Source organism: Aulonocara sp. 'chitande type north' Nkhata Bay, linkage group LG9 (assembly GCF_057382095.1).
Source record: "Aulonocara sp. 'chitande type north' Nkhata Bay isolate Kocher_YH1m ecotype deep benthic linkage group LG9, A_spYH_male_GT1.1, whole genome shotgun sequence".
Lineage (NCBI taxonomy): Eukaryota > Metazoa > Chordata > Actinopteri > Cichliformes > Cichlidae > Aulonocara > Aulonocara sp. 'chitande type north' Nkhata Bay.
Window position 1 is genome coordinate 13,955,755 of NC_141352.1, and position 22,688 is coordinate 13,978,442.

At 44.4% G+C, this 22,688-nt stretch overlaps 2 protein-coding genes across 5 annotated transcripts in view; one reads left to right on the forward strand and one right to left on the reverse strand.

Moving 5' to 3' along the window:
- Positions 1-22,688, forward strand: part of ctnnd2a (catenin (cadherin-associated protein), delta 2a) — a 283,916-nt gene that overhangs the window by 211,300 nt on the left and 49,928 nt on the right. For all 4 annotated transcript variants that reach the window (XM_086305983.1, XM_086305978.1, XM_086305982.1 and 1 more), the window contains exons 16-19: positions 1-118; positions 8,707-8,889; positions 11,552-11,725; positions 15,075-15,225. In XM_086305983.1, coding sequence (XP_086162109.1) covers positions 1-118; positions 8,707-8,889; positions 11,552-11,725; positions 15,075-15,225 — 626 coding nt within the window. The remainder of the gene's footprint in view (positions 119-8,706; positions 8,890-11,551; positions 11,726-15,074; positions 15,226-22,688) is intronic.
- LOC147321838 (uncharacterized) lies at positions 3,353-5,194 on the reverse strand. Its single transcript, XM_086305237.1, has 3 exons — positions 4,168-5,194; positions 3,888-4,077; positions 3,353-3,420 (listed from the first exon to the last, which is right to left on the reverse strand). The coding sequence occupies exons 1-3, from the start codon at positions 4,726-4,728 to the stop codon at positions 3,353-3,355; spliced, it is 819 nt and encodes a 272-aa protein (XP_086161363.1). The 5' UTR covers positions 4,729-5,194.

A 22,688-nucleotide genomic window follows, 5' to 3' on the forward strand; every position in this document is an offset into this window, starting at 1 on the left:
GAACGTAAGCTCAGCAGGTGAGGAGGCGAGACGAAGGATGAGGGAGTGTGATGGGCTGACAGATGCTCTGCTCTACGTTATCCAGACCTCTCTGGGCAGCAATGAGATCGACAGCAAGGTGCGACTCTGAAAATCTTAGCTTGTGTTTGTAACTTAAATTGTTCATTTTCAGGCTAAATTACAAAGTGTCTCATATCCTCCTTTTATCACAGACAGGCACAAACTGCAGAAATCTTTTTAGCACACAGGAGGAAACAAAACAAATGACTGCACCTCTTTTCACTGCCAGTAGCCACAAGGAAGAAAAGTTTTAGTTTTCAACAAGTGTTCAGCTCATCAATATGAACTCTTTAGGGCAAATTAAAACGCCCAGATTCAAAGTATTGCAACATTTCTACCTGCCAGTTAAGCTCTGCCAGTAGTCAGAGTTGAGTAAGTTTAGGTTCACTTTGCATTTTTCTGTATGAGGCCATGTTCATGTTGGCGTGCAGTGTACGTATGTGTGTTCATGTGGCAGTACGTGTGGGCCAGTCAATACTACTGTACATAAACAGTGTTGTGGATGGCTGACTTCTCAAGGTCTCCCTGACTCCCAGCCTTTCTAAATAGCTATCCTTAATCACTGTTTAACTGCCCGCCCTTCTCCACTGTTTAACTGCAGTCACCAGAGGAGGACTGCTGCCACCACAGTAACAAAGACTGATTGGCAGAGAAACCACCAAGCGGTCGCTGTTGCAGTAGCGGTACACATTAGCCATGTGCTCATTTGGTACACTGTCTGCCTTTCCCTTTCTCACCTGCTCTGTGCAGACTATGTTTTCCTCCCTATCTGCTTGTTGAGTTGGAACAGTCTTGGCCTGCCATTGAAATGGCTGGCAGCAAAAGTTGTAAATGTCCTTTGTATTTGTGCATTTTTCACACATTTCAGAGCTTAAAATAAAGTTGAGTGCATGAGTGCAAACATTTACTTAGGGAAACTATAACTGTCAGGAATCGCTGTGCGGCAGGCAGGAGTTGGACCCAAAATGCAGGACTCAGACTCGGGGAGGTGAACTCAAAACACAGCTTTATTTGCTGGGAGAACAAACATACAAACTAGACTAAACTGGGAAACCATAAACTAAGAACACACAGGGAGATCCACACACAGCATGAGGGACGACGTCACGCCGAACAGAGGGAGACGCAGACAGAAATACACAGAGGGTAAACGAGGAAAGTGGGAACACACGGGGAACACAGGTGACACTGATAATCATAACGAGACAGGGCGGGGTGAACTGAACATGACATGTACGGGCGTGAGAGTCACAAAGTAAACAGGAAGTGCACAGAGGTTCAGACAAGAGGAGAGAGAGCACGGGGAAAAACACAGACATAACGGGCTGGGGAAACATGAAACAACCACAAAGGGAGACGAGGGCTCATAAATACACAGGGCACACAGGGGGGGGGAGAGAGAGCACGGGGAGAACTTGGACATAATGGGCAGGGGAAACATGGAATAAAACATAAGGAGAGACGAGGGCTCACAGATACACAGAGGGGCACACAGGGGGTAAAAGCCATGAAGGGAAAACACTTAGGGAACAACACAACAGGGCAACTCAGAAAACATGGCCTAAATAAGGAACAAAATACAAACATACAAGAAAACTAAGAACACTGGGCCAACATGGCCCAGGACCATGACAGTACCCCCCCCTCAAGGGCTGGCTCCCGACAGCCCAAACCCAAAAAAACAAAAACAGAAAACAACCCACCCAGGGTGGGAGGCGGGGGACCAGGACGGAGGGACCAGAACGGGAAACAAAAACAAACAACAGAAAACACAGGAGCACATGACTATAGTCCAAATAAGGTTCAGGGGGCCGACCCAGAGCCCACAGGCACAAGAGTTCACGGGCCACACGGTCGGGGGGCCGACCAGGCGGGTGGCACAGGTGACAGAGTTGGCCCGGAGGCCGGCCATGCGGAAGGCAGCGGCGATGGCGAAGGGGGGGGACGACGACGGAGCAGTTCAGGGGGCCGACCGCGCGGAAGGCAGCGGCGGCGGCGAAGGAGACGACGGAGCAGTTCAGGGGGCCGACCGCGCGGAAGGCAGCGGCGGCCCTCCAGTCTCAGGCATGCTGGCCATGGCCTGGTGGGCACAGGACCAGTCGAGGCAGGACCAGACGAGGCAGGACCAGACGAGGCAGGACCAGACGAGGCAGGACCAGACGGTGGCGATGCGGGGGCCGGACCAGACGAGGTTGCAGAGGCTGAGGCTGGACCAGGCGGAGCTGCAGAGGCTGAGGCTGGACCAGGCGGAGCACAGGCTGAAGCCGAAGCTGGGCCAGGCGGAGCAGCAGCAGAAGCCAAAGCTGGACCAGAACCAGAGGCTGAGACCGGACCAGGCGTAGCAGAAGCAGAGGCTGAGACCGGACCAGGCGTAGCAGAAGCACAGGCGGATGCAGCCGGACCAGGCGACGACGAGGCGGTCGCAGGTGGCGGCTGGACAGGCTCCTCGGGCCATCCAGCTGATGCGGCGTGAGGCTGAACGGGCCCCTCGGACCCTCCAGCGGAGACAGGAGGCTGAACGGGCCCCTCGGACCCTCCAGCTGACGAGGCGTGAGGCTGGACAGGCCCCTCGGACCCTCCAGCGGAGACAGGAGGCTGAACGGGCCCCTCGGACCCCCCAGCGGAGACAGGAGGCTGAACGGGCCCCTCGGACCCCCCAGCGGAGACGGGTGGCTGAACGGGCCCCTCGGACCCCCCAGCGGAGACGGGTGGCTGAACGGGCCCCTCGGACCCTCCAGCGGACGTGGCTTGAGGCCGGATGGGCTCCTCGGGCCCTCCAGCCGGAAGAGACGGCTGAAGCAGAAAGCAGTCCGAGGCGGAGAGAAAGCTCACGCCATTCCTAGCAGGCTGCTTCCCAGCCTGTACAGCTGACGTGGAAGGAAGCTGAACGGGCTCCTCGGGCCCTCCAGCTGACGTGGCTTGGTGCCGGACGGGCTCCTCGGGCCCCCCAGCTGACGAAGCAGAAGGCTGGACGGGCTCCTCGGGCCCCCCAGCAAAAACAGTTTCAGAACCAGCAGGCCCGGGGACCTCTGGAAAACACGGAACAGAACCAGCAGGCCCGGGGACCTCTGGAAAACGCAGAGCAGGACCAGCAGGCGCACGGGCCTCTGGCAGGGACAGAGCAGGACCAGCAGGCGCACGGGCCTCTGGCAGGGACAGAGCAGGACCAGCAGGCGCACGGGCCTCTGGCAGCGTTGATGCTGACTGGGGCTGAGCAACACATAGGTTAGGCTCAGGAGGCAACAGTTGGGTGCAGTCCTCGGCTGACTCCTTAGCCCCCAGGGGTCCAGAGTCAACTGCGGGTTGAAACTCGGACTCTGGGGAGGCCCTGGAGGTAGTAAATGTCTCTAATCGGGCCAGCTTTCGAGGGACGAAAACAGTCCTGTTGAGCATGTTTTCCTGCTTAATACGAGTGAGAAAAGTTGGCTGCTCAGCAGGAGACTGGGTTGAGAAAGACTGAAGTGACCGTTGTGGTGAGAATGAAACTAGTGAAGGAGCAGATGATTGAGCTGCAGGTAACGGAGTAGCTAACTGGGCAGCTGACTGAGCTGAGGGCAGCTGAACAGCGAGCTGGGCTGCTGAATGGGCTAACGGTTGAGGAGGTGTTTGTAGTGAGCGTGATGCAGGGGGTGGTATAGGCTCCCCTGAGCCTCTAGGGCTCGGTTTAACTAGCTGAACGAGTTCAGAAGAAACAGTTCTGCTTAGGCTTCTCTGCTCTAAGAGAACAGGGCAGAAACAGCCCGTTAAGTCCCCCTCCCCACTCTTGGGTTGCGAACCCACAGCGTCATTCATAGATTCAGCAGTACATGTCAAAACTGAATTCAAACTGTCCGGGGTTAACTCTGTATCGACAGAAGAGTTCTTAGCAGGCTCCAACAGAGGGTGCACAATCAGAGTTTTGCCCATGCATTCTGATTCTTCAGCGGAAAAAGCATCAACATAATTAGTCAGGGAGTCTTTTCTTTCTACGGGGCCGGGGTGAATGTCCATGGAACAAACCGCCTTCACCTCACTACTCTTAGCCGTGAGAAGAAAACAGTTCCCATTACTATTTGCAGGTGAAGCAATAGGGGTACAAGCAATAGGGGTACAGTCAACATCACTCACCATTGCCTGCTGTTCTGACGAGTGATTGGGCTCCGGTTGTAGTGAGGAATGACGGCGGTGGCGCCGCTTCCTCCTGGCGGCAGGGGCTGAGGCGACAGGAGAAACTGGTGACGATGGAGAAAAGACGTCCTCGTCCTGCGACCACATCGCCGCCAAGCAGGAGGCAGGTGAATTAAGCCCTGAGCGGCAAGAAGTGGAGCTCTGTGGCCGCGGTGCAGAAACGCCTTTCCCCTGTTGCAATTGCTGCTGTACGGCGGCCGACTCCGCGGAGAGCTCCTTGTGTTGCGGCCGATGCCGATGCGGCGGCTTCGGCGAAGAATACTGGGCGCGGACAAAGGCTGCAAGCTCCCGAGCCTGTAGCACCTCCTGGGCTTCATGCAGCTGGTCCATGAAGCCCATAAATCCCTTTAGTGTGCGCAAATGAGGATTCCCCTCCAGGATCGCTTCTATAGCGTTAATCCCAACTGCCATGGTCTTAGCGTCCTTAGTGAGGGAAACCCGCTCGATCAGGCGGTGGATGCGGGAGAGGTCATGTTCCCGGGATGAATCCGCTGGGTCCATGTTGTGGTGACGTCGTACTGTCAGGAATCGCTGTGCGGCAGGCAGGAGTTGGACCCAAAATGCAGGACTCAGACTCGGGGAGGTGAACTCAAAACACAGCTTTATTTGCTGGGAGAACAAACATACAAACTAGACTAAACTGGGAAACCATAAACTAAGAACACACAGGGAGATCCACACACAGCATGAGGGACGACGTCACGCCGAACAGAGGGAGACGCAGACAGAAATACACAGAGGGTAAACGAGGAAAGTGGGAACACACGGGGAACACAGGTGACACTGATAATCATAACGAGACAGGGCGGGGTGAACTGAACATGACATGTACGGGCGTGAGAGTCACAAAGTAAACAGGAAGTGCACAGAGGTTCAGACAGGAGGAGAGAGAGCACGGGGAAAAACACAGACATAACGGGCTGGGGAAACATGAAACAACCACAAAGGGAGACGAGGGCTCATAAATACACAGGGCACACAGGGGGGGGAGAGAGAGCACGGGGAGAACTTGGACATAATGGGCAGGGGAAACATGGAATAAAACATAAGGAGAGACGAGGGCTCACAGATACACAGAGGGGCACACAGGGGGTAAAAGCCATGAAGGGAAAACACTTAGGGAACAACACAACAGGGCAACTCAGAAAACATGGCCTAAATAAGGAACAAAATACAAACATACAAGAAAACTAAGAACACTGGGCCAACATGGCCCAGGACCATGACAATAACCCCTTTAAAACAGTATTATCCATTAAACACAACTGACTGTGCCTATTTTATCTGCAGCAGCTACAACCAAACATGTCTAGTACCTACAGTGGGTGAACTTGCTGTAGAGGAATTTTGGTTCACTTTTCTTTGCAGAATTGTTTAAATTACACGTCACACAGAGCTTCTTTCAAGCATGGACTGTAGAGTTAAATTCCTGCTAAGGCATTTAAATAAGATTCAACTTTAACCAGGCCATTTTAAAACCTCTGCTTTGGATTATTGTCTTGCTACATTGACCAAATTTCTCTCGAGCTTCAGATAATAGGCCGGTGACCTTACACGTTCATTTACATATTTATTCTCCAAAGAGTAGAATTTGCAGTTACATAATCAAGTTACTACTTCAGAGTATGTATTTTTAAACTTATAAATAATTTAATCACGATGCACTCTGTTTGCTCACAATGTCCTCGTGCTTTAATAAACCTTTTTTGAACATCTGCAAATATTTGGTGACAAACACAGATAATACAGTAAAGGGGGCGTGAGAATAAGCAGATATAGATATGGTTGTATGGGACTGTTGAAGTCAAAACTGTAAATTTACATTTTATAAACCATTAATAATGAGGAATTTCATCAAATATAAAAGATAATAATATGCAATTATGATCGATGCTGCACAGTAGGACCATGCATGTAACTGAAGAACCCACATATACAAAAAACATATTGTTGATTAAGGTATTGCTTCAAGGTGACTCTGTTATTGTGTTTGTATTGATGGGTGATCAGTGTCTCTTATTTACTAGAATAATATGAATGAAAGTGGATGAAATGAAAATAATTAATAAAGGTGCACAGTGTCTTTCCTAACCTGTCCCTGTTGCAACACTGTTGCCGGGGTAAATAACTGTGCCGTTCAGACAACACTGTAAGAGTAAGTCTTTTTCTTTAAGACCGGAACGATGTCAGCTATCTTAGGCAGCTTGATAACATCTCATAACGTAAGTCTTTGGACACTATGAATGGGTTCTCTTATTGAGCAATTGTCCAACCAATGGCCTGCACAGAATCTACAGTTACTATGACTAAATAAAACGAAGCTATTGTCTCTTCACTTTTAAAACAATTGACCATTTACATATAGAAAAAAAAAAACTGTTGTTATCACCAATCATTTAAACATGACTAATAATGCTGAATCCCCAAATGTCTTTTGACTTCCATTAAAATGTTAATATTTCAACTTTCTGTTACTAAAGATAGAAAATCAGAGCACAATGTAATATAGCTTGTTATTGTTTTTAACTACAAACTCTGTGGTTCGGTAGATATGCCTTTACTGATCTTAGTTATGGATTCACAGTGATGTGATGGTGTAATAAATATACCATCACATAATCCATGTCACCACAGCACTGCTGAAATGCAGGCGCGTGTTCTTATAACTTAGCTTTGAATTACTACAACGTACAGCACAATAGTTAAAGAAAGCTGATTTGGGCAAGGATAGAGCCAACACATTACCTTTAGTTAACATCAAACATTAACACTGAATGCTACATTTCTGGAGGTTTTGACCTCCTGTGAATGATTAAAAATTGATTTTTAATGTTTTATATTGTGCCTGTATAATAGGTTTTCTGTTTTTTTGCCCTCTGTGCAACACTTTGTTAAAGCTATAGGTGTTGATTCTATTTGAACTGTTTCAACATGGCCTTCTGCTCGTGACGTGTTCAATAACTGTGGACAGAGAAACATTAGATCTGAGGAGTGGCCACTATAGATATATCATGTGACATAGCTTAAGCACTAAAGAAAATCTCTAGATTACTGCCATTCTGCTCTACACAAGGCACAGAAGCAATTAAGTTTTAAGGACATTTAATCAGGTTTCCCACTATACAATAGCACACTGCCAGGAGTCAATTAACTTAGCAGACACACTAATTGAAATTGATGGTGCAAGACTGAATAGACTAGACCCATCATTCTACATACACAGCCAATATAATGCTAATATATAATATTGAGATTTAACAGCCTACATTTAGTGTGTCTCATTGCATAGGGAAGCTTACTGGATGGCTGTTATGTGTGGACTTCCAGCTTCTAAGACTCTAGGCTGGAAAGTGCATAAAGGTCATAAATACAAGAACAATGAATTCTAGCTTTGGTGTTACAAAAGTTTCCTGTCACAGTTTGGAGTGCATAACTTCTGTGTTCCTGAGAGAACCGTAAATCCCACCCAGGTGTAGAGGTGCTGATCTGTAACTGGCCCTGACCTCTGACCTTCCTGCTTTGACAAGACATATAACAGAATCCGTTTACCTGTCAACTTAATTTCCCTGCACAGTGCACCTAGAAACAAAAGGGTACGGAAGAAATGTGAAATAATAGATCAAAATCCAAAATGTCACAGCAAATTGTAAATAAAGTGTAACTTCTCCTACATCGCTCCATAATAACGTGAGAATAGAATTTCAAATATGACTGCAGCTCACTGGAGTGAGACATTGTTTTGTTTGCAGCATCTCTTGAGGGTGTTCAATTACACTCCTTAGTTGTTTTTGTCTAAACCAACAGTCAGACTGAGTGAAGATTGATGATTTGTCTTTGTTAATTTCCACTCTGTTGACTTGATGTCTCCCCTTTGTCAGCGACGCACACGTATGCAAGTGCACACAATCAGTTAAAGAAACAAAACAGAACACACACACTTAAGAAGAGACAATATACACTATTAGAGAATCGGCTTTCCTTCAGACTCAAGAGTACACGCATGTTCTCTGGCTACTGGGTGAGCCTCGAAACTTCATGTTTAATGGGGTGTGATATAATATATTGGGTTTGTCATTTTTCCTCATTTACCTGAGTTTCTGCTAATCTCATTTCAAAGTCAGAGCTAACAATATGCAGAAGAATATTACTTGTGAGATTATTGTTGTTCTTTCCTTTCCCTCTCCCTCTCACTTGCCGCCCCCCTCCCTGTCTTTCACCCTCTCCATCTGTCTGTCTCCTGAGTGCGGGTGGAAGGCTGATAGTGTAAAAGTGAGAGAGTGGGTGGTTTTTATTACCGTTCTTTGAATTTGAGTTTGCTCGGTGTTTTCAAGCGAGATGTTTCATTAAATGGCATCAAACACAAATCTTCAATCTGAACCTTTTTTTTTTTCCATTTAAACCTCTCCCTTTATTGATCTCATCTTATTTCTCCCCACCTTCTCTTCCGCCTTCATCTCTCCCATCTCGCTCTGTTCGCAGACTGTGGAGAACTGTGTTTGCATCCTGAGGAACCTGTCATACCGACTGGCTGCTGAGACATCTCATGGTCAGCAAGGGGGGTTGGAAGAGCTGGATGGCCTGCTTTGTGATGCCAATGGTCGCGATGGAGAGAGCTCCGGTTGCTGGGGCAAGAAGAAGAAGAAAAAGAAGGGAGCTGACCAGGTAAAGACACAGAAAATAGGAGCTAATCAGATGATGTGAGCAAGTTAAAAAAGTTTTTTTTTTAAATAAATTGAATGTCTGAAACCTGCCACACATCCCTTTCAGCAGGGATCTGCAGTTAAATGCAGATCAGTTTCTCTTCAAGGTTATCTGAAAAGCATTGGTTTCTTTTCAAATTAACTGGCTTGTGTGAGGTATTTCTGCTCTTTAACTTTATATATAATTGAGTCTTTGTGACCTCAACTTTCCTTTAAAGGCTTCAACACTCAGCTTCTCTTAATTTCCTAAATACCTAAACACAGACACAGGCCTAAAGTATGCAAACACAGACCTTACTTACATCTTTCAGAGCTAACCGGATGGACCAGAAGTGAATTTGAGGCCCAAACCAAACTAAATATCAAGAATATGTCTCTATTTTATTTGTTGCTGACCACTGATGATCCATTCAATGCTCTGGCAAAGCTGGGTTTAAATGAAATGAAAATATTAGTAAACTAAATTTGAAAAGAATTTGAGGCCAAATTTCAACCATCAAAGCAAAGCAGTCAGTACTGCCAGGAGGGAATACACACTGATGAATAGAGGGATAGATAATGGGAAGTAGCAAAAGGTCAAACCCCAGAGGTATACACTATAAAACCCTATGAAAATGAAGCAGGGATAGTAGTTAGTGGGAGGCTGACAGACTGAGAAAGTCTAGAGTTGAAGCCAAGAGAGAGAGATAGAGAAAACAAGTTAAGATCGGAAGATCAGGGAGCCTGAACTTGACCGAAACAATCCTAATGAACTACTGGAAAATGTTTTCCTGGAATTGTTGATATTTTGTGTAATTGGCATTTTTTTTTAGGTATTTAGCAGTCTGACTATATGACTTCATTTTTAATGTATTTTAAATAACTGATATATAAAAGGCACACCTGATTTAATTGTGCTAAGGGTTTCTCCTATTGTATTGCTGCTCTGCTTTCAGGGTTTCTGATGTATTTGAATTGATATTGTAGTGCAGGTCTGACCACTTGTACTGCAGGATTAGCACGGACCTCAAACTTTCTCAAAAAAGCAAATATGTTCAAGCCTGTAGACAAGGCAGCAGGCCAGCATGCTTGTTATTCCTTGATGTTCACAGGGTTTTTGCACTGTGAATTTTTCCCCCAGGGGGAAGGCTGTGATCGAGGAGTTCTTCTTCAACATCCAAAAGTTGGAGAAAAGTTGGCACAGATGTTTTTGGACACACTAACACATTCTTTTTTCTTCATTCATCTTATTCACCGAACCCTCTATTCCCCCACAAATCACTCCTCTTCTCCAAAGTAAAACTTAAGTTGAAGATAAAACATTTTCACACAGTGGAGGAGATCCAGCTTGCATCAGAGATGCAAATAAGCAAATACTCAAAACAGGAAGTCCAAGATGAAAAGGTTAATAACACCATACTGAAGTAAATGTATTTTAAAATGCTATTTTAGGGCGTTTAGCAACATATATGTGTGTTAAATATGTAGAATGGCTATTGTGAATCATCTGATGCTCCTTTGTGTAGTGCTTTAATCTGCGCTTTGAGTTTTATGATTTCTTATCGAATCTGTACATAGATAAAAACAGATAGTGACACTCAGTTGCACACAAACACACACATGCCACAGTGCTTCTTTCAAGATATACACTAGCTTGGTTTACCTTGAGACAAGAAGAGGAGACGATGCAGTAGAGCGAAACCGAGGAGGTCGATAGGGAGAGGAAAAACTGAGAACTGGAAAGAGTGGGACGGAAGCAGAATAAGAAATTAGGAAAAAGGGTCAAGCATGCAAGAAAGAGACAGAGAAATCAGGAGAGAGAGGCAGAGAGAGAGAAGAAGAATTAGAAGGAGGAAAAATCAGGGAAAGATATAAATGACATGCAAGAGAGAATTAAGAGGAAGAGAAAACGAGAGAGAAAGATGCTGGTGTATGCCTACATGAAAAAGGTGTGGGTATGTCAGCCAACAAAGAAGTTCAGACATCAAGAAAGGCTCCTCTGTAATGAAAAAAGACAAAGATGAAGTGAGAGCTAGCTGTAAAGCTTTATGTTTATTGCTCAAAGCAAATGTAGCAGTGAGACATTCTCTCATAGTGTCTTCTCCTTCTGCAGCTCTCACTGTCGTTTCAGATCATGCATCTCCCTTCTATCTAAGCCCTTCAACACCTTTATCGCTATTCATCCATCCATCACGATTCTTAAGCTGACAAGGAGTGATTTACTCAGTGTCTCGGTAATTTTTCTAATAGGTCAGGGTGTACCAGGGGCAGTGCATTTCGCTTTTCTCGTGTGAATTCAGTCACTCCGACATAAAAAATGTGTTTAGATACAAAAGCAAGTTCATTCAGATTTCTTATGCAGGTTTTTATAGAATCACTGTAAGCTTTACATGGAAGAACAGAAAAAGGAACATCCTACGATTTCACAGTCGCTTATTTCTCCTAGAATTGGTGAAAAATGTCATTAAAATGTTCAACCACACTGAAGTGGTGCTATTTTTTGGTTTTAAATAAAGTAAAAAGTTTCCTAAAGGGTAAAACAAAATGTGATTGTGAGAATGGAGTTAACGGTTTCCTTAAAGTATTTCTTCATGAATATAAATGAACATAAAAAAAGCTATTTCACTCTGTCTCATCTCTCACAGTGGGATGGCGTGGGCCCCTTTCCCGACACGGCGGAGCCCCCCAAAGGAGTTCAGATGCTGTGGCACCCCACCATCGTCAAGCCCTACCTCACCCTGCTGTCTGAATGCTCCAATCCTGACACTCTAGAGGGTGCAGCTGGGGCTCTGCAGAACCTGGCTGCAGGCAGCTGGAAGGTAATGCTAGATTTGAGATGCTTTTCAAAATTGTTTGCCTTGTTATATTATATTTGTCAAATATAAATTGTCGAATTATACAACCACAGATGAGTATACAACTGCAAGTGCAGATGTGTTTAGCTTGTCCTAACACACAGTGGCTGTGCAGTGAATGCAGAGACACACTTTACTAATTGTACACAGGTCTTGTGCTCTGAAAAAACATAGATAAATGTGCACATTCACATTATATGTTGGTCAAAATACTTAAGTATGCATGTATAAGCTGAACGTGTGCAAGTAAACTGTGTGAATATGCATGCCTGGTGCCAAGAGCTTCATTGTACACAGTCAAATGCAGCAAAACCTATGAAAAGTCTTCTGCCTCCATAACCACATAGGTTAAAAAAAAGGTAATTTTCTTTTGAATTAATAATCTTTTTGCTCACTGCAGCATCCTGCTGACTTTAAAATATTTTGAGTTCGGTCTCGTGTTTTTATGTCTTCTATGTAATGCAGTATTGCACGTTGCTCAGTAGGAATGTAATTACTTTAATAATGTAAATGCTCCAAACCTGTACACACAGGGAGTAGAGCCAGGGTTCAACAACAGGCAACCAACGGAGGCAGCTAAATGGTAATAATGTATGAGTCATGTCATATTGGAGAGCACTGGTGGGGGCAGCTGTAGCCTTGAGGGAGGTTTATATAAGGGTAAAAGGCAGAAAGTGTGTGGGTATAATCTTAGCTTGACCTTAATAAAATAAAATAAAAATAAAAATAAAAACTGCGCCAGACATTGTTGGTCATAAATAGACTATGTGAGAAACTTAATGGAAGTATTTATTTGATCCAAAAAATGCAGTTTATGAAAATATGAACTCAAGAGGGAGTGACAGACAGGGGAGACACTGTGAGAGTATGCTTCAGTGGACCTGTAGATGTGTATGGGATGTGTTTGTAACTCATTTTGAATTGGTATTTCCATCGACAGTAGAGTAGACAGACAGTCGGAGCATGACAGGTATAGAAGAGGGGGTCTCTAGAATAATCAAGGGTGGAGGAGGAGAAGGAAATGATGGGGGTGGGTTGTCTTAAGGGAATCACACGTTTGAAACTCAGAACAAAAAGTAAGGAAACTTGAATTTGGTAGATTTTTCTTTGTTGTAACAATGCTTCTTGGCAATAAATCTTATACTATTGGAAAGCCAGTGTATTTCCCCTTATATGGTGCCACTTTGTAAGGAAAATCCGGTTGAAAATCCGAGTTGATGTTATTGACTCTTTGTTTTGAGCTTGTGGTACCCAGGTGCTGACAAACAGGTGCCTGATTGTCAGCACCTGTGAACAAGGACACTGCTACAGCGGTCAGTTGGTGTCTGCTCTAAGCACTCCACATTTGACTGATCTGGATGGGACCTGTGCCATAGGGCAGCTTCAAGTGAGGCCTAGCGCCATCTTCAAGTTAGGCCAAGTTCCATATAACAGGGAATTTTGGAGACAGGCCGTGAAGTTGGTGTCTCAAGAAAAGAACACCACAAGAAGACTGTTTCCTCACCCCGTCAGCACATAAGCAGTCTTCTACAGATTTGTAGTCTTGTCTCTCAGGACCATTTGGTTGACAGCTCTCTACCCAGACTATCTGGAACAGACTGCACACTGCCAATCTCTGGTCTCATAGGGTTGCCAGAAGGCCTGCAATGACTGCCCTTCATTGCACTGGTTTAGGGAACATGTGCTGACATCAGTGCATGTTGCTAACACCTGAACATGTGGGTGAATTTTATGTTCAGTGATCAGTCAGGATTCTTCCTACAACAGTTGGATTGTAGGGTCAAAGTGCAGAGAAGATATCGCTGCAGTCTGGGACTGAACTCTTCCAAGAATACCCTCGACGATCGCCCCCACAGAGTGTGGTTTATAAGAGACTACCTCCAGAATTTGGGAGTGGAGATGAAGGAATGGCCTGCCTCCAGTCCTGACCTCAACCCCACTGAATACTCATGTGATCAGCTTTTGCTCACCGTTCATGCCAGAGTGACCAACACAGCCACGCTGGATGACTTGCAACAAATGCTGTTTGAAGAATGGGAGGCCATCCCACAATAGTGTGTAACCAAACTGGTGACCAGCATGAGTTTGAGGTGCAAGGCTGTTATGGCTCTGTGTGGTTCTTCCACGTGCTAGTCTGTTGTTAAGTGAATACATTATTAAATTTCCAATGTGTCGTGTTTATTCATCCTTTAATCATTCAATACAGGAAACCCACACGCTCAACTCTACTGCTCAACCCACAAATGCATTTTTCTTACAAATGTGGCACCATTTAAGGGAGAATAAACAAGCTTTCCAACAGTGTAAGACTTATTGCCAAGAAGCACTCTTAGAACAAAGAAATAATCAACCAAACACAAATTTTCATTACTTTTTGTGTTGCGTTTATTTTACAAGAGCCTAACTGTATGAACGTGTGTGTGTGTGTGTGTGTGTGTTTACATGCATGTATTGTTCTGTTTTCTCCTGTTGTGTTTTTAACTTCATTGTCAGTATTCTTATAATTAAATTAGAGCTGCTATCAGTTTGTGAAGAATTAGTGTTGGCACACTAAACTCTGCCCACGTAAGTCTTACCAAAGATCATTTCAATCCAAGGGTAAAATATTTCCTAAAATGATCATATGAAGAAACACCGTTTGTAAACAGAACTGTGTTTTAACCTTTACATGCTGTGGAAAGATCAATTATAAAAGTGACAGAAACTTTCAGCCTCACACTTCAACCACTTCTACCGATTCTTGGGCATTTCAGTACCTCCCCAATTGTCTGCAATTGACCCATAAGGCAGATGCATTTGAGCTGTTCAGGGTTGAGTGGCCCATTTGAGGGTACCTTGATAGTTGTTGAGGGAAGATAGAGAGGTCTCCAGGCTTAAAACTCCTCTGGTTGGTTCATATAATTCTCCCTCTCACAGTGTATTACTTGTGACACAGCGTAATGCGTCAGTTGCTGAATATAACATCTCCCATTTGACCACTGAGCTCTTTCTGCCTCTTTCCTTTTTTTTCCTACACTAACCACTTTACTCAAAGGAAATCTATGGGGTGTAAACAATTTCATATAAAGCACCCATGACAATTTTATTAAGCAAAACACTGTTATCCTAATTTCACATTGCAGTCTCTTTTTTTGTTGTTTTTTTAACATGGTACTAATTAATTGTTATTTTGTTGGTGTTCTTCTGTTTAACTTTTATTTAAAATCCTCCTGTGCAAGATTAAATGTAAATATACTCCTTCTTTATGGTCGTTGGACGTTAACACTGTGAACACTGTTAACACTAACTCTTTCCACTTGTGTTTTCTTGTCAGTGGTCAGTGTACATCCGTGCTGCTGTCCGTAAGGAGAAAGGCCTTCCCATCCTAGTGGAATTATTGAGGATAGACAATGACAAAGTCGTGTGCGCTGTCGCCACTGCTCTCAGAAATATGGCTTTGGACATCAGGAACAAGGAGCTCATTGGTGAGTACTGATAAAAATTTATCCAAGGGGTGTGGTGAGGCACCAATGAATTTGTCACTGTTTTTTTTAATCTTACAAACGTTGGATGCATGTCATTAATTTAATCTCAAATGATATTCTGGTCTGTTCTGGCTCACCTTGTGTAGTTAATGATGAAAATTAAATTTGCAATTAAGTGTGTATAATGAGCGAAAATTTGAACTTTTCAACTGTCGCTTAATAAGCGCATCATGTTTGGAAGTGTCCTGCCTACGGAGATCATATACTAACCCCGTGTTTGCCTACTGGTGGTGGTCAGAGGGCCCGGTGGCGCCTGTGTCCGGCAGCCTCGCCTCTGTCAGCGCGCCCCAGGGCAGCTGTGGCTACAATGTAGCTTGCTATCGCCAGTGTGTGAATGTGTGTGTGAATGGGTGAATGACTGAATGTAGTGTAAAGCGCTTTGGGGTCCTATGGACTAGAAAAGCGCTATACAAATGCAGGCCATTTACCATTTACCATATAAAACATATAAGAGGTTGGCTTGTTCTGCTATGTAAGTCGGAGAGCAAAATTGCAGTTTTTTTCTAAATGATTAAAATAGTTATTTAACTGAAGCGAAGGTGTGTTTGTTGGTGTGAGAAAATTAGACTAAGAAATAAAGTGCAGTAAAACAAAGGGGTAGTTGATATGTATTTGAAAGAGATGGGCTGAAGAGAGGGAGAGAGCAGAAGAGACAAGCAGATCAAAGGCTTGCTTTTGGCTTTGAAAAGTACACAGTGGTAATGAGTGAGCCTCAGTCAATCTGGTAGCATCAACACATCTAGGTAGTAGAGATCACTTCTTAACCTGACGCATTAAGACACTATTGTGTGTGTGTGTGTGTGTGTGTGCGTGTGCGTGCGTGCGTGCGTGCGTGCGCGCGCCACGCCACGCGTGAACATAAAAGCATATAAATGCATTTGTTTGATATCACTTCTCCTCCTCTACTATCTTGGGTAATCTTAGCTTCCTAATGGGCTCGGTGGTTCCTATAGCAACCCCGCTACCCTCAGTTTCAGATGAGGGGTCTCTTCGCTTGCCTCTGTGGTTTTGCAGAGTGTTGTTAGAACAATGGGGAATGCCACCGGCAAAGCTCAATACGCCCCCTACTGTGACGGTCTGGCTGGCACACAACGGGGGATTACAGATAATTGAAGCCTTAGCATAGAGACATCTGAATGGGTTTGAATGATTTTTGTTTTATTTTGTTGCTGTTGTTTATTCAATACACCTACAAATGTATCATTAGGGAATTGGATAGCAGTGACCTTACAGCTACATTAATTTGTATCCCTGTGAAAAACAATCCAAGGCCTTTGCATGTCGCTCTTTTTTCAGCCTTTTTTGTTGCTCTCCACCTATAGCAGTAATTCCAGACACTAGCTATCCATTTCCATCGGCTTATCCAGCGTCGCTGGGGGATGGAGCCTGCCCCAGCTGTCATAGGGCAAGAGGCAGGTTACACCCGGGACAAGTCATCAGTCTATTTATTGCAGGGCTAACAGAGAGGGATGGACAACCTCTGACGCTCACATTCACACCTTCACTCCAATTTAGGATCAACAGTTACCCTAACACGCATGTTTTGGACTGTGTGAAGAGGCTGGGGTACCACTACAGGCAGGGAGAACATGCAAACAGAAAGGCCACATCCAGCCAGTGAATTTGAACCCAGGACCCACTTGCTCTCAGACAACAGTTCAACACTGTAACCCAATTAAAAATACAAAGTATAAAATAGAGTGCAAATAAATTAAACCTTAATTTTTTGTTGAATACTTTAACAAAATGTTTTAATGGGTGTCAGGTCTAAGCTTCAAGCATGCTGGAGTACACACCCTGGACCAGTCGCCAGCCTGTCATTGGCAATTTAAAATCACCAATTGACCTACCACCCCTAACTGCATGTCTTTGGACTGTGGAAGCCAGAGTATCCGGAGAGAACCCACAGAGACACGGATGCAAAATTACACACAGAAAGGCCCTGAGTGGATGATGAATTCAAACCCAGGACCTCCTTGCTGTGAGGGAACAGTGATAACAGTGCTGCCCAAACCAAAACTCCAGGAATCAAAATAAACCATCGCCACATAACCCAGAATACAAAGATACAAAAGTTAAACTAAACTCGAAGGCATATTAAGAAAAGAAGAGACCCAGAGGCTCTAAATCAAAGACTCAAAACATCAAAACTCAGATTACAACCAAAACAGAGCCAGAATTTAGAGTCCAAACACACCCAGGATCAGAGACCACGACAATGACAATAGAAATCTTACGCATCTGACAGATGCATGAGAACAAAAAAATACAAAATAAAGTCAAACAAGAGGACTTAAGAAGACGCTGCTGCAGTTTATAGACTGAAAATATTGGAAATACGGGAAATATTGTGCCACAAACTACATAAAGCTGCAGGGAGGGATGCTGATTCTCAGTGGGACTGTCAGACACAGCAGACACCTTCTCAGGGATTTTTTAAATGAATTACTACATTTATTACATTTAGAGTGATAGTTATAGCTTGCCTTCAAGACTTTGAAAAGGACAAAATTATTGACCGCCTTACATATCACCGCCTTTACCCAGGGGATGCCATACCCTGCATCTATGGACTTCCTAAGATCCACAAGGAAGCTGTCCCACTCAGACCCATAGTCAGTAGCATAAACTCAGCCACTTACAACATTGCTAAACACCTTGCTACCATCCTCGCGCCTCTCGTGGGGAACACCCCACACCACATCAAGAACTCCACCGACTTCACCGACAAGGTCCAGAAACTTACCCTGGATCCAGATGAAACCATGGTGTCCTTTGATGTAGTCTCTCTTTTCACTTGCATACCCACCACGGAGGCCGTGGAGACTGTCAGAAAACGACTACAAGAAGACAGCTCCTTGGAGGACAGGACCAACTTCACACCCGATCAGATCTGCACACTGTTAGACCTCTGCCTCACCACTACATATTTCAAGTACAACGAAGGCTTTTACAGACAAAAACATGGCTGTGCCATGGGCTCCCCCGTGTCACCTATTGTAGCCAACCTTTACATGGAGGAAGTGGAAAGAAAGGCTCTTGGCTCTTTCAAAGGGAGAGTACCCAGCCACTGGTACAGATATGTAGACGACACCTGGGTCAAAATCAAGACACAAGAAGTGGAATCCTTCACTGCGCACATTAACGCTGTGGATAAAAACATCAAGTTCACCAGGGAAGACACAAAGGACAACTGTTTGCCTTTCCTGGACTGCGCCGTGCACATTGAAGAGAACGGCAACCTCAACATCAAAGTTTACCGGAAGCCCACACACACGGACCAGTACCTCCTCTTTGACTCCCATCACCCTTTGGAACACAAACTTGGAGTAATTAGGACCCTACACCACCGGGCAGAACGTGTTCCCTCTAAGCCTGAAGGAAAAAAGAAGGAACACACACATGTAAAGGAAGCACTCAAAACGTGCGGCTATCCTAAATGGGCGTTCATAAAGTCAGCAAAGAGGCACAGAAAAGAAGACCAGACACCAGCGAGGGAGGATAAGGACAGACGCAACAACATTGTCATCCCCTATGTAGCCGGTGTATCAGAGAAACTCAGGAGAGTTTTCTCCAAGCATGACATCCCGGTCCATTTCAGACCCAGCAACACACTCAGACAGAAACTGGTTCACCCGAAAGACAAAACGCCAAAACACAAACTTAACAATGTGGTGTATGCTGTACAGTGCAGCGAGGAATGCCCAGACCTCTACATTGGAGAGACCAAACAGCCACTTCACAAGCGCATGGCACAACATAGAAGAGCCACCTCCCACACCCATTTTCACACCTTGGCTCATGTGATTAGGTAGAGGATCATCAGGGGGTCCTTTGTCCCTCTGTGGGGGGTTACTCCCACTAGGTTTATATCTGGGACTCCCCACCATTTGACCTTAGAACTGAAGAAGCTTCTCGGATGAGAGGTGAAACGTCTTCAAGCAACTTAAAGAAGTCCAGACGCTTTTCTTTGCAAGCTCCTTTGACTACGATGACCTGGATGACTGAGAACCTTTACAGACATTTAGAGTGATGGTATGCTGACTCAGGTCAGCTATCTTAAATCACAGAAGTCATTTCATAATCGTTAGCCGTTAAAAGACGAATGTCTTCTTCTTAACAAGTAAAGTAGAAAGATAGTCAGTGTCAGTGGCACCCACTGACAAAAAAGTTTCCTAAAAGCAGAGAAGATTGAGAGCGAGCAAGTGAAACAGGAGAGGGAATAGTGAGGGTTGAGCCTTTGCTCTTGGCAAGGTGTAAGTTGATACATGTTGACAGAGAAGAGGCAGAGGCCAGGCACTCCTGAGACAAGCCCCATTTGGCCAGTGTTCAAAAACTTTATTCACTAGTGACTCTAACCTCTGATTCAGACACCTTTTTTACTTTACACCACATACTTCAGTAAAACAACAGTTTAACCTGAAGCGACAAAGTGATTTCAAAGCGCAGTTTGTTCTGTCTTTGTAAGATCAAAGTTCCAGCCAATTATAATATCATTTTGCATGGCTAATCTAGAGAAAATCACCTCTTTCTAAAAGCAAAAGCCAAATCTTCGGCTTATAGAACTCGTGTGTCATAACCTGTTAGTGCCGGTAAGTTTGGCAGCATCACCATGGGGGAGTGGTAGTTTGCGTGAGAGCTCAGCAGTGCCAGCGGAGAGAGAATCATCTTTCGCATACAATAACCTCAGTGTCAAGTCCTCTGGAAAGCTCTGTGATTGGATAAGAGCAAGACAAGCGAGAGGGAAGGAGCAAGAATCGAGAAGGTTTGAAGAAAAACGCAAAGAGGGGCCAAGTCAGGCTAAAGAGACCGAGCAGAGAGCGGGGGAAAATGAAACAAGAGGGAAAAAATAGAGAGCAGTGATAGCTAAGACCTAACTGCATATGTATGCTTATATTCCAATCCCCCTGTAATGTGATTTAGTAGCATATTGATGTCGCAGAGAATCATTCTTCTCATCTGTCAACATTTTTGTCTCTCCTGATTTCACCTCCTTCATAGTTTTTGATTTGCATAATGTACTGTACGCCTGTGTAGCAATAAATGAGGCCCATTCACTGCTACACTGTCTGTCAGTGCAATTCCTCCCCATTTACTTACAGATGGTAATTTGACACACATGAATTGGAAACAGCTCTTGAATGCCAAAAAGACACTGTATTTTCTCCAAATACACCAACCATTTAAACACACAGGCAATGCTTGTAACCACATTCAAAGGTTAGCATTTCATGTAAATGCAATGAATGCAAACATGTGTTTAAGAAATTTTATAAATGAATGCCGTTGCACAAAGTGAGCGGCCTCAACTGCAACCTGTAATCAAGTTTCGGCGTGAGGGTTTCAATTCGATTTGATTCCAAACACAAATCCCATCTGCAGTGTGAGATTTTTAAAAAATATGGGACTTCTGTGAAACTGTTTTACTTATTAAACAAATTATTCTCTTAGTTTTTCGTAAAAGCATTGAGACTTTTAAGAATTCTTTATAGTGATGGACATGATGTGCACATATGGCACAAAAAACTCGCTCCAAGCAGAGAGTACAAAAAGGCATGAAAATCTATCCAGTCAGCGCGTGAATACCAGATTTGTTGGCTTCCTTTCTGCATCTGGTCTAGAGTAATTGAGTAATAGAGTAACATCAAACTAAGCTCTCCACTTGAAAGTGGCTCCAAAGCGCCTCTCTCACATGAATCAGCGGGTGCTTGTTGAGGTGCACACCTCAGCTTATCAGGATGTTCTCTTGTTGTCTTGTTTAACCCTTTTCAAACACCCTGGCTGTAATCAGCCTGATTCAGTGGTAACATTATGCAGACACAGGCCAGTTTCGCACTGATATTCCTCGTGGCTGAATGTAAAGAGAGCATGTCTGGAATCACGTCAAATAAAAACACCCTCAGAATAGGGATAAGGCGATCATCTTTCTGACTTCTTACTGTTTACAGAAGACAAATTGTACTTTACTCTGATTACAGTAATAAAATCAGTGCTATTAATTTATAATAAAAATGAGAGCAGCTTGCCATCATAAAAGATAACACTGGATGGAAATTGTAAAAGTGGAGTAACAGTCTACTTCCTCCACTTCTCTTCCTGTTTCTTAGTCCTCTCTTCTCTAACCACACGTCTTGATGGCTTAAGCCATCATCCATTCGTTTTCACTATACATCGCCACCTTCCTCTCTTTAATATGAATATTACACGCCCTTTTCTCCATCTCACACTTTTCCTTTCCCTCTCTTCTCCAATTTTCACCTCTCGTTCATTTATCCCACTCCCACACCTTCTCCTCCTCCTCCCTCGTCTTCTCTCAGTGTAGTTTCAGACATGAGCTCATAACGCCTCACCTTCCCTCTATCGCAGTCTCCTGCTCTTTGTGTCTCGCGTTGATGACATCAGTGCTGGGGAGTGTTACTGTGGAAACCAATGTAGTGCGCCACAGGGATGTCACTAATTGCACGATTGCAAGTGTGCGTGTAGGCGTCAGTGTGTATTCGCTCGAGGTCAGCTTCAGGAGAAAAAAAAAAGGGGAAAGGTGTTGACAACTGACAACTCACCCGTTTTAAGCCTTAAATCTAAACATTTTGTTCCGGGACACCGACGTCATTGTAGGCTGGCTGATTGCACCGAGCAGGGAGGGGAAATTACATTACATGCTTCCTTCCACTTTGCGCATTCCCAGCCAAAGAAAATATTTTTAGATCACCACAGAATGTCCATTTTGTGTTTTCCTCTCCCACGCCAATTTTTACATATTTTTCCATCCCTGCTGTCAACAGACTGCACAATGGTAAGCACAAACAACTTTGCAAAGAAAGCAGGCTGAAAGACAGTGCGGACATGTACACTGACTCACACAAAGTTGACACACACTGTCCCTGTTGCAGCAGCACTTTATGAAATTTCTCCGTCGCCTTCGGGATGAATCTCTCGTGTTCGAGGGTCTGGCATGTCTTTTATCAGCACACTGGCATTCTTTGTCCTCTGCCAGACTGGGAGCATGTCAAGAAGAGAAATAGAAATGGAAAGCAACAAATAGAAGAGAGGGAAAGAAAACACTGTTTGATGATTAGCAGATTTTCAGGGCCTTAAACTTATTACTCCAGGATCTGGTTCATGATCTTTGGAGGTGCACAAACACCCTTCAGTTCTGTATTTTTTTAAGACATATTCAAAGCTCTCATGCTTTTCTTCGTGAAAATGTCTCTGAAGAGACCTCCCAGTGTTCATCACTAAGATTATAGCAGAGCTTTAGCTACCAAATAAAGTAAAGAAATTCTTTGATCTCAGTAAGTGTTAGTGTGTTTATGTCGGAGAGTGTGCGTCTTATATGTCTCTCCAAGCAAGCATTTTTCTATATGTGTGCAGAATGCCTGTTATAAAGCCACAGGTTCCTCACA

Bases quoted from the DNA above. Each gene is read 5' to 3' on its own strand.
- LOC147321838 (XM_086305237.1), bottom strand. From the start codon at position 4,728: ATGGACCCAGCGGATTCATCCCGGGAACATGACCTCTCCCGCATCCAC. The intron at 4,078-4,167 runs GTGAGTGATGTT...CTCACGGCTAAG, and splicing joins CGTCAGAACAGCAGGCAATG to AGTAGTGAGGTGAAGGCGGT. The intron at 3,421-3,887 runs GTTTGAATTCAG...GTCCCTCGAAAG, and splicing joins TACAGAGTTAACCCCGGACA to CTGGCCCGATTAGAGACATT.